This window comes from Thermobia domestica, chromosome 18 (genome assembly GCF_964235325.1).
Source record: "Thermobia domestica chromosome 18, izTheDome1.hap1.1, whole genome shotgun sequence".
NCBI lineage: Eukaryota > Metazoa > Arthropoda > Insecta > Zygentoma > Lepismatidae > Thermobia > Thermobia domestica.
The window spans coordinates 83,102,861-83,113,367 of record NC_137471.1 but is presented as its reverse complement, the minus strand read 5'-3'; the positions used below and the strand labels follow the sequence as shown (position 1 = coordinate 83,113,367).

General features: G+C 37.6%; 1 protein-coding gene across 1 annotated transcript; it reads right to left on the bottom strand.

Annotated features, from left to right (window-relative positions):
- Positions 1–4,705: 4,705 nt before the first annotated feature.
- Positions 4,706–9,906, bottom strand: LOC145675145 (uncharacterized). The gene is made up of 4 exons (XM_081745514.1): positions 9,861–9,906; positions 7,481–9,371; positions 5,895–7,341; positions 4,706–5,740 (listed from the first exon to the last, which is right to left on the bottom strand). Exons 1-4 carry the CDS (start codon positions 9,904–9,906, stop codon positions 4,706–4,708), a joined length of 4,419 nt encoding a protein of 1,472 aa, XP_081601640.1.
- Between the last annotated feature and the right edge of the window lie 601 nt (positions 9,907–10,507).

The window sequence follows — 10,507 nt, the reverse complement described above, 5'->3', positions numbered from 1 at the left end:
ACAAAACTGAATAGGTCACACAGGCTTAAATATTTGACCTTTGACCTCGATGGTTAGTGTTTTCAGAACATGTAGTAGTTGATGACGTATTACTAGATTTGGAAACAGCACCTTAAAACGTTGCTCTGTTTAAGAGTTACCGCGTTTTTAAATTTTTGACCTCAATGGTCATTATTTTTGGAACTTGCAGTGGTTGATGACCAATTACTAAATGTGGCAACAGCACCTCATTATGTGGATCCGTTTTGGAGTTATTAGGTTTTAAGTATTTTGACCTTTGACCTCGATGGTCATTATATTTTAACATGTACTAGATGATGAGCAATTACTAAATGTGGAAACACCACCTCAATATGTGGATCCGTTTTTGAGTTATTAGGTTTTAAGTATTTTGACCTTTGACCTCGATGGTCATTATTTTGGAACTTGCAGTGGTTGATGACCTGTTACTAAATAAGGAAACGTCATCTCAATATGTGGCTTCGTTTTCGAGTTATTAGGTTTTAAGTATGTTGACCTTTGACCTCGATGATCATTATTTTGGAACTTGTAGTAGTTGATGACCAATTACTAGATTTGAAAACACCATCTCAATATGTGGGTCCGTTTTCGATTTATTTGGTTTTAAGTATGTTGACCTTTGACCTCGATGGTCACTATTTTTGGAACTTGTAGTAGTTAATGACCAATTACTAGATTTGGAAACACCATCTCAATATTTTGGTCCGTTTTCGAGTTTTTAGGTTTTAAGTATGTTGACCTTTGACCTCGATGGTCATTATTTTGAAAGTTGTAGTAGTTGATGACCAATAACTAGATTTGGAAACAGCACCTCAGTATGTGGATCCATTTTCGAGTTATTAGGTTTTAAGTATTTTGAAGTTTGACCTCGATGGTCATTATTTTGGAACTTGTAGTAGTTGATGACCAATAACTAGATTTGGAAACAGCACCTCAGTATGTGGATCCATTTTCGAGTTATTAGGTTTTAAGTATTTTGACCTTTGACCTCGATGGTCATTATTTTTGGAACTTGTAGTACCTGATGACCAATTACTAAATGTGGAAACAGCACCTCAATATGTTGCTTCGTTTGCGAGTAATTGGGTTTTAAGTGTCATACAAAGGGCGTATCCCACATAAACTATAAGACCCAGGTAAAAATAGATATGATATTCGTGATCAGCATTTCCGAAAACCCCCATATACCGAGTTTCATCCAAATCGGTTAAAATTGTTATAGAAAGGGCGTATTCCACATAAACTATAAGACCCAGGTAAAAATAAATATCATATTCGTAATCAGCATGTCCGAAAACCCCCATATGCCGAGTTTCATCCAAATCGGTTAAAATTGTCATAGAAAGGGCGTATCCCACATAAACTATAAGACCCAGGTAAAAAGAATTCTTTGCTATGTAATCTCCTGTTCGTAGCCTCTGTGGGAAATAGGGGTTAAAAAGGGAACAAGTACATCCCCATTATTCTCTAGTTTGTTGCTGTGTTCGATTAGGGTTGGAAACGATGCTCATAAAAGAGAATGAGTACACCCTTAAAATGGACTATGTTCAATTAGGGGTGGAATGAATTTGCTACGTTCAAATAAGGATGTAAAAGTGATCATCAAAGAGAATGAATACACCCCTTAAAATGACTATCTGTAGACCGTGGGTGGACGGTTCAGTAATCTTTGCTATAATGTGATCATTGTCTATGTTAAAATAAGTGTTCGAACGAGTACACCCCTGCTATGTTACGTAGTCTTACGTATTATCTGCCATGGTAAAAACAGGGGTGGAAAGTGATCATACGAGTCCACCTCTAAAAGATTATCTGCTCTACTATGTGTTCGTAGTCTCCATGTATTCTCTGCTGTGGTAAAATAAGGGATGGAAAAAGTACGTAGTCTTATGTATTATCTGCTATGTTAAAATAGGGGTTGAAAAATATGCTCATAAAAGGGAACGAGTTCATCTTTTAATCTTCACTATGTTTTGTAGTCTCTGTCTGATGCGCTATGTTCAATTAAGGGTTGAAATATAAGTCATACTCTTTTACTAGTTCTGTTATGTTCGTTATGTTCTGCTGTGTTAAAATAGGAGTTGGAAAATACGCTCATAAAAGGAAACGAGTACACCCTTGCTATGTTACGTAGTCTTATGTTCTACAATGTTCAAATAGGGGTTGAAACGAGTACACCCTTGCTATGTTACGTAGTCTTATGTGCTCTTCTATGTGTTCGTAATCTTATGTGTTATCTCCTATGTTAAAATAGGGATTGAAAAATATGCTCATAAAAGAGAATGAATACACCCCTTCTATGTTTCATATTTTTATCTGTTCTGCTATGTGTTACGTAGTCTTATGTATTATCTGCTATGTTCGAATAGGGGTTGGACAATATGCTTATAAAAGGGAACGAGTACACCCCTGAAATTGTGCTCATAAAAGAGAACGAGTGCAGCCCCTAAAAAGTGTTCATAAAAGGGAATGAATACACCCCTAACATAGAGGTCGTAAAAGACCATGGATTGACGGTGCGTGGGTCATAGCGTATCGTGAGACACTGGAAAATTGAGTCCTTGCTCTCAGGAGACCCTGGAAAAAAAGGCGTTTTTTCAGCTACCGGGGGTCAGGTGACAACCACCTACTGACTTACCTTAAGAAAGTAAATTCCGCTAACGACTAAGGTAATTTCGAAAGCGGTTATCTCCAGCTTTATAGAAGAAGAACTTAACTATATTTTAACGACATTAGCTGTTTCTGCAGAATGTTTTGCTTCCAAAAATTCGTGAAAGAAGACCTGACATGCTTACAGGTGGTGTTTCATTTTGCAAAGTAATGCAAGACCGTATACTGTCCAACAAGTGAGGGAAGTACTCGATAAGTGTGGGAGGGAAATACTTCCCCACCCATCATATTGTCCCAATTTGAACCCACCAGACTTTGATTGAAAGGAGCACTCCCCGTAAGACGTTTCGATACGATTGAGGAAGATTTCAGTGAGGTGACCCGAGTGATCAGAGAGATCATCGATGCGGGTGTCTTATCCGGAACACAGAATTTACTAAAGGGTTGGGAAGTTGTCATAAGCAAAAATGGAGATTATATTGAAGACCTGTAAAGATATTTTATACAATAAATTATATACTTTCAGAATGTCTTTCAGTGTCCACAGTGGCGTCGTTAAAGAGGGGGTAAGGTGGGAGCCTCCTCCCCAAAGCTACCAATTTCTTAGCAAGTTGGCAAATTAAAATATCTAGTTGGTAATTTGAAGGAAGCCGTTTTGTTCAATTGACTTATTTGGCTTAACATTTTCTTAGGTAGTCAGTTGCTGTAAATTATTATCAGTTATTTTATAGATTTGGCAATAAATTTTGTGTAATGTCCTATCTTGAAATAAATTGATATATTCGTTTAAAGCTCAACATTCAAAATTTCAGGTGCGGGCCCTATCCACCTAAAACCGTTTCTCCGTAGAACAAAAATCCCGTATTCGTTTATTTTTTGCGTATTCGCCATACACAAAGTTATGTTGCAATTCTTCATGTGCTTTACACACATCTGACATACTGTTACTAGCACTTTTGATATTTCGTGATCAAAGGTTTGGAGGGGTCCGAGGCCCACCCAACCCTTTTTTCGGGTCTAGGACAAATCTGCCAATGACCAAATACGCCAATCGTGAAAATGGACAAATCTGCCAATGGACAAATCCGCCAATGGACAAATCTGCCAATTGACAAATCTGTCAATTACCAAATCTGCCAATTACCAAATGTGCCAAACGCGAAAATGACCAAATGCGCCAATTGTGAAAATGGACAAATCTGCCAATTACCAAATGCGCCAAACGCGAAAATGACCAAATGCGCCAATTGTGAAAACGGACAAATCAGCCAGTTGACAAATCTGCCAATTGACAAATCTGCCAATTACCAAATGCGCCAAACGCGAAAATGACCAAATGCGCCAATCGTGAGAGTGAACAGATCTGCCAATGGACAAATCTGCCAACGGATAAGTCACCGAACTATCATTTTATTTTATATGTGTTCTTCAATCATCATCCCACAATATTACGGAAAAGAAGAAGAATTCTTTATTAAAGAAAGCAGAAAAGGGTATTTTAATTTTGATGTGATTTACTTTAATAATTAATTCACAATTATGTTTCAAAATAAATGTTTACTGATGTTGGTTGTTGGAGTTTAGTATCCCATTGCTGTACATAGGTTATATGAGACGTGACGTAACGCGTTTGAATTTTAATGCCCTCTTATTAGGAATCGAACCCGAAAAGTCTAATGTTTGTTGTAATTATTCGTGTTGGAGGACCATCTGCTGCTTGTACAGAATGCCTTTGAAAGAGCCACAAAATAGACATACGTCAACACTGGCGTATTAGCATGAAAATTATAGTTTAATGTATCTTGAAATGTATTATAATGTATTAAACACTGCTGTTTAATGATTAAAAAGAAGCACACGGAAGGAACTACATCACATCAGGTAGTTCATGTTCGACTTGACCAACAACACTGCCATCTATCTGACAAACATAAATTCTGCTATGACGTAAGCAAAAACAAAAGAAGATAATAATGCAATAAAAATGAAATATACAAACATTAAATGATTATCAAACATACTCCCCCCCGTTGGAATACAAAGTATCCAACCAAACATGAATTATAAAAGAAAATTAACTGTTCACAGTGTCTTCATTGGGAAGAGGAACTAACTTTGATAATGACCTCTTATAAGTCCCAGTCTTTGTACAAACTAATACTACACGCACTAATCCATCCTTGCCTGGAAATACCTCTTCAACAATTCCTAACTTCCAAGAAAGTGGAGGTAAGTTGTCTTCTTTCAACAGGACGAGAGTTCCAGGTTTAATATTGGGTTTAACTGATGTCCATTTTTGACGCTGCTGTAAACTATGAAGATAATCTTGTGACCATTTCTTCCAAATATGCTGTTGGTACCTCTGGATTCGTTGCCAATGACTCAAGCGATTTTCAACAGCACTAGTTAAATCTGGTTCAGGAAAAGATGTAATAGGGCCACCAACTAAAAAATGGCCTGGAGTAAGATGACTGAAAGTCTCGTACGAATCTGGTAAAGCTATGAGAGGGCGAGAATTAAGACAAGCTTCTATCTGACAAAGAAGCGTTAAGAATTCTTCGTATGTTAAAACGGCATTGCCAGCTAGTCTTCGAAGATGGTACTTCATAGACTTGACAGCACTCTCCCATACTCCACCAAATGAAGGACTGCACGGAGGCGAAAATTTCCATTCGAAATTTTCCTCTGCTGCAAAAGCCTGAATCCTGTCGCTGAACTCCTTTCCTTGGAATAGAAGGTATAATTCTTTGAGCTCATTTTTCGCTCCCTGAAATGTAGTGGCATTGTCACTGGTGATTGTCAAGCATTTTCCTCTTCTGAATGTGAATCGACGAAGAGCTGCTATGAAAGCCTCTGATGTGAGATCAGTAACTAATTCCAAATGAATGGCTCTTGTAGACAAATATGTGAAAACTGCGACGTAGCATTTTCTTGTGTTCTTGCTTCTTGAAGAGCCCAATTTAATGTGGAAAGGTCCAGCATAGTCTACGCCAATATGAGTACATGCCTTACTTGGACGCACTCTTGTGGATGGTAATTGTCCCATTAATTGTTGTGCTACTGAGACCTTGTCGGATAGTTTGTCGGATTTTAGGTATCCAATATCTTTCTCGAATTGAAGACATAAGCAATTGAGGACCGGCGTGCATTAATCTTCTGTGCTCGTGTTCAATTAAAAGACGAGTGAAATGGCTTTTAGGATGTAAAATTATTTGATACTTATTATTAAATTCAAGATCACTATTTTCTAATCTACCACTTACTCGAACAATATTTTCCTTATCTAAAAAAGGATGCAATGTTCGCAATGAACTCTGCTTAGAAGCTTGTTTCTCACGTTGAAGATCCTTGATATCTTGTGAAAAGTATGACTGCTGTGTCAACCTAACACAGGTCTGTGTAGCATCTTGAATATCAGACGCTAAGAGTGATCCACAGTGTTTGTTTTTGGGATTTCTTGCGTTGTGAATAAATCTTTTACATAGTGCTATGACTCTTAAGAGTCGAGTGAGTTTCGAAAATCTTAAGAGAATTTCTTCAGTTTTAACTTGAGAGAGTAATGTATTAGTAAATGATTTTTGACATTCTTCTGGAATATCTTCAAAATCCTGAGTGTCGTCTGGCAACGAAGAAGGCCAATAAGTAGCTTCTTGCTGCAACCAAACTGGTCCATGCCACCAAAGTTGATTCTGCTGAATGACTTTAGAGTCAATTCCTCTTGAAATGAGATCTGCGGGATTATCTCGCGATAGAACATGTTTCCAATCGCTTATATGTGTTAATTCCTGAATCTGTGATACACGGTTTGCTACAAACGGTTTCCAACGATGGGCTGGCGATGCTAACCAAGCTAAAACTATTTGAGAATCTGTCCACAGATGAATGCTAGATACTGTTAGTCTCAATGTTGCTAAAGTTTTGTTTATAAGTTTCGCAAGAAGAACTGCAGCACATAGCTCTAATCTTGGCAAAGTAGTCCTTTTAATAGGTGCAACCTTTGACTTTGAACATAACAAATGACTGACAGTGGATCCGTTGGTATTAGTAGATCTAACATACACACAACAACCATAAGCCTTTTCTGAGGAATCTGCAAAACCATGGATTTGAATTTCTTTAACGTTTCCTGGCACTAATACAAATCTTGGAATTTGCACATCACTGAGCAATGGCAGTTGCAAATAAAGTTTGTTCCACTGATAAGTTAATTCCATGGGAAGAAGGTCGTCCCATGCTATGTTTACTAACCATAATTGCTGAAGAAATAATTTATACTTAATCACTACTGGAGGCAACCATCCAGCAGGATCAAATATTTTTGCAATGATACTGGCAACACTGCGTTTCGTAGTTTGTTGAGATGAATTCTTATTTACATTAATTAAGTTAACATTAATAAAAAATGTGTCAAAGGTGGGATTCCATGAAATTCCTAACGTCTTGATACCTTCCGTGTGAAAGTAAATAAGTCTCTGAGTTTCTTTTAACGTTTCAGGAATGGAGTTTAACACTGTGACGTCATTGGAGCACCATTTCCTCAAAACGAATCCTCCCCTTTGTAGTAACCTTGTCAAGCCACTATACATCTGAAGTGCACCTTGAACACTATCAGATCCCCCTACATAATCGTCAATATAGAAATCACGTTCTAGTGCTTCACAAGCACTGGAAAAGGTAACTGCTTCATCTTGTGCTAACTGCCGCAAGCACCTTGTAGCAAGAAACGAACTTCAAGATAATCCATACGTTACTGTATCAAGACTAAACGAATATGGGATCACGATTAGATTTCCTTCATAAAATGGATTGAAGAGGTTGGTCATTTGGATGCATAGCTACTGCCCGATACATTTTAGCAATATCAGCAACAAGAGCCACTTGATGAGTACGAAATCGAAGTACAATGGAAACCAAATCTTCTTGTACTGTAGGACCTACCATTTGTATGCTATTCAGTGATTCTCCACTTGTAGTGGGGCAAGATCCATCAAATACAACACGTAATTTAGTTGTGCTTGAATCCTTAAGTACACAATGATGAGGTATGAAGTATCTAACTACACTGTCCTTAGCCACTTCACTTAACGTACCAATAGGATGCATATGTCCTAATTGTTCATACTCATCCATAAAGGCTATGTAGTCTTGTTTCAGTTGAGGTTCACGATTCAATTTGCGTTCAAGTTGACGAAACTGTGTGAGAGCTGTCTGTAATGGATCACCAAGCTTGGCCTTGTCCTTCTTTAACGGGAGACGAACCACATAACGTCCGCCTGAGTCACGAGTAGTGTTATTCTTAAAATGCTGTTCACAAGCTACTTCTTCAGGGGACAATAACTCCGTATGGAATTCTTCCAATTCCCAAAAACGCTGAAGTTGTTGGCTGAGATTGTCTTCGGATCTGATGAAGAACGTTAACGCTGAGTTACTGGCTTGTGTACTGGGAATTTTCCCTGCTATCACCCATCGTAGTTCAGTGTTTTGAAGTACTGGATAAGAGGCAGGTCTAGTCCTTCTTTCTGGTTTTAGAATGTTAAAAAACACATCACACCCTAACAAAATATCTATTTTTGAAGGTGTATTAAAGCTTGGGTCTGCTAAATTGATGTCTGTGGGGATGCCCCATGTCTTGCAATCAATCTTCTCCGTTGGCATCAAGTTAGTTATGTTTGGAAGAACCGAACACGTAACTTGAATGGTGGAGTCATTTATTGTTGACTTCATCTGAATGTTAACACAAAAGTTTGCTGCTGATGTTGAGTTATTTACTCCTTGAATTGGTACGTGATGTTTGATTTTCTTCAAACGATGACGCTGAACAAAATCTTCAGTAATAAAACTCGTTTGGGAAGCTGCATCTAAAAGTGCCCGACAGTTGACCCAATTTCCCGCACTGTCCTTGACCTTCACAATTGCTGTGGCAAGTAAAGTCTGTGACGAACTCTGTTGCTTGACCGAACAATACGATGCTTGAGGTGTACCGTAACTACTGCTAGGGGATGAAATTCCGGTATCTGGAGACACCATACCACTGCTGGTACTATTTGAATGCTGAGTATGTACTGACGCTTCGTCACCCTTCGATACAGTCCTGTCTGTATGAAGCAAAGTATTATATTTAGCATTGCAATGTCTACATGTTCCAGACTTGCACTGAGATGAATTATGATCTTCACTACGCAAACAGTTAAAGCAAATGTTTTCTTTACGCAAGTATTTATACTTCTGATTAATTGGAGCATCTTTGAATAACCCACAAGTAAACAGAGGATGTTTTCCAGCTTTACAAAATTTACAATCAGTCTTAACGGTGGCTAAATAAGATTTGAACACAGGTGAATGCTTGTCACTATGCTTTTTAACACTAACAGATAATTTGGTCTGTTTATTACTTTCACTTGGTAACGGTTTAGCTTTCTCGAGCGCTTGAAGCCTATGTTCTAGAAAATTAAATAGCTCACTAACAGTACTAAAATCTGAACTCTTGCACTGTAACTCAAATGCTCTCCTAGTTTCCTGATCAAGATTACCTAAGAAATGTTGTACTAATATTACGTCACTGAGATTAACATTTTCAACAAGTGCATTAAGCGCTGACACTGACGTCATAGCTGTATCCAAGAAATTACGCAACTCGTGAGCATTTTCTTTCGTTACTGAACGAATGTGAAGAATTTCATTAACATGAGATGCAGCTAATAACCTTTTATTATCATACCTTTCATTTAATTGTTCCCAAGCTATAGAGTAATTAGCTTCAGTAATTGGTAAGCTTTGGATAAGGTTTAATGCTTCATTACGAAGTGAAGCACGTAAGTATTGATATTTTTGAATAGTTGATATATCAGAATTATTGTGAATCAATGAAAGAAAGGTACCCCTAAATGATATCCACTTTGTATAATCACCGTGAAATGCTGGTAAATCAATAGTCGGTAACTATACACTGGATGTGATACGTGAATTACATTTCGGATCTTAAGGTTCGGTAGTATTATGAGCATTAATGATAGCTTGCATGTGAGATTTTACATCGAAATAAGTTTCTTCAATAGCTGCACGCGCATCTTCCTGTTCACTATCACCTGATAGTAACTCAATGTCATTTAAAATAATTTCTAATTTAGATCACACAGTTTGCAGCTGTTCTAGGCGAGTGCTAATTGTTTCAATACTATGTTTTTGACTGTCAAATTGATTGACAAACGAGCATATTCGTGTTAACTGACCTTTGTAAACTGCTCTTTGTTTTACAAGCTGAGATAATTCAGCCATGATGCCAACTACTTACAATTAAAATAAACAAAATAATAGAATGCAAATGAAAGAAAATAAAGTTACACACACAGTAAATTTTAACTTGGAGTTGGCAACCCTGTTACTTTGCGATGACGAATGCAAGCATGACATTCATGCATTGATATCAAAGTATAAATTTTGAGCTTCTTGCTAGGCCCAAATGCATTAACTTCAACATGTCGTCCAGCTGGACTTGAAACGCATAAACATTGTACATTGCACCCAAAGCACTTTAAAAAAGAAAAAAAAAATACGTATAAAACAAATCAGCTGATGCACGTACTGCTGAGTGGCACGATTGTTGAAATGAGGAGCAGGAGGGTGAACAATAGCTGCTTTCTAACTCACACAACACAACTGCTGCACAGGTCGAATGAAGGGGGAGGGGAAAATGTTCCTGGTTCCCTTGCTTGCCTCACTTACACAATAGGAATATTTGTAGCTACTGCCTATTGCTACGTAAATGTAGTAAGAATAACCTTTTTTCATTCTTTTTAGAATGCTGTGCAAGAAAATAACAATTTAACGAGTATTTTACTTTGAAACCAGGGTTGAAAAAAAACATGTTTTTTTAAAA

Excerpts from the sequence above, each read along its gene's own strand:
- LOC145675145 (XM_081745514.1), bottom strand. The coding sequence starts at position 9,906 with ATGGCTGAATTATCTCAGCTTGTAAAACAAAGAGCAGTTTACAAAG. Across the intron at positions 9,372-9,860 it reads ACAAAGAGCAGTTTACAAAG|CTTGGGAACAATTAAATGAA; the intron begins GTCAGTTAACAC and ends ATTACTCTATAG. Across the intron at positions 5,741-5,894 it reads ATAAGGAAAATATTGTTCGA|AAAGATATTGGATACCTAAA; the intron begins GTAAGTGGTAGA and ends CTTCAATTCGAG.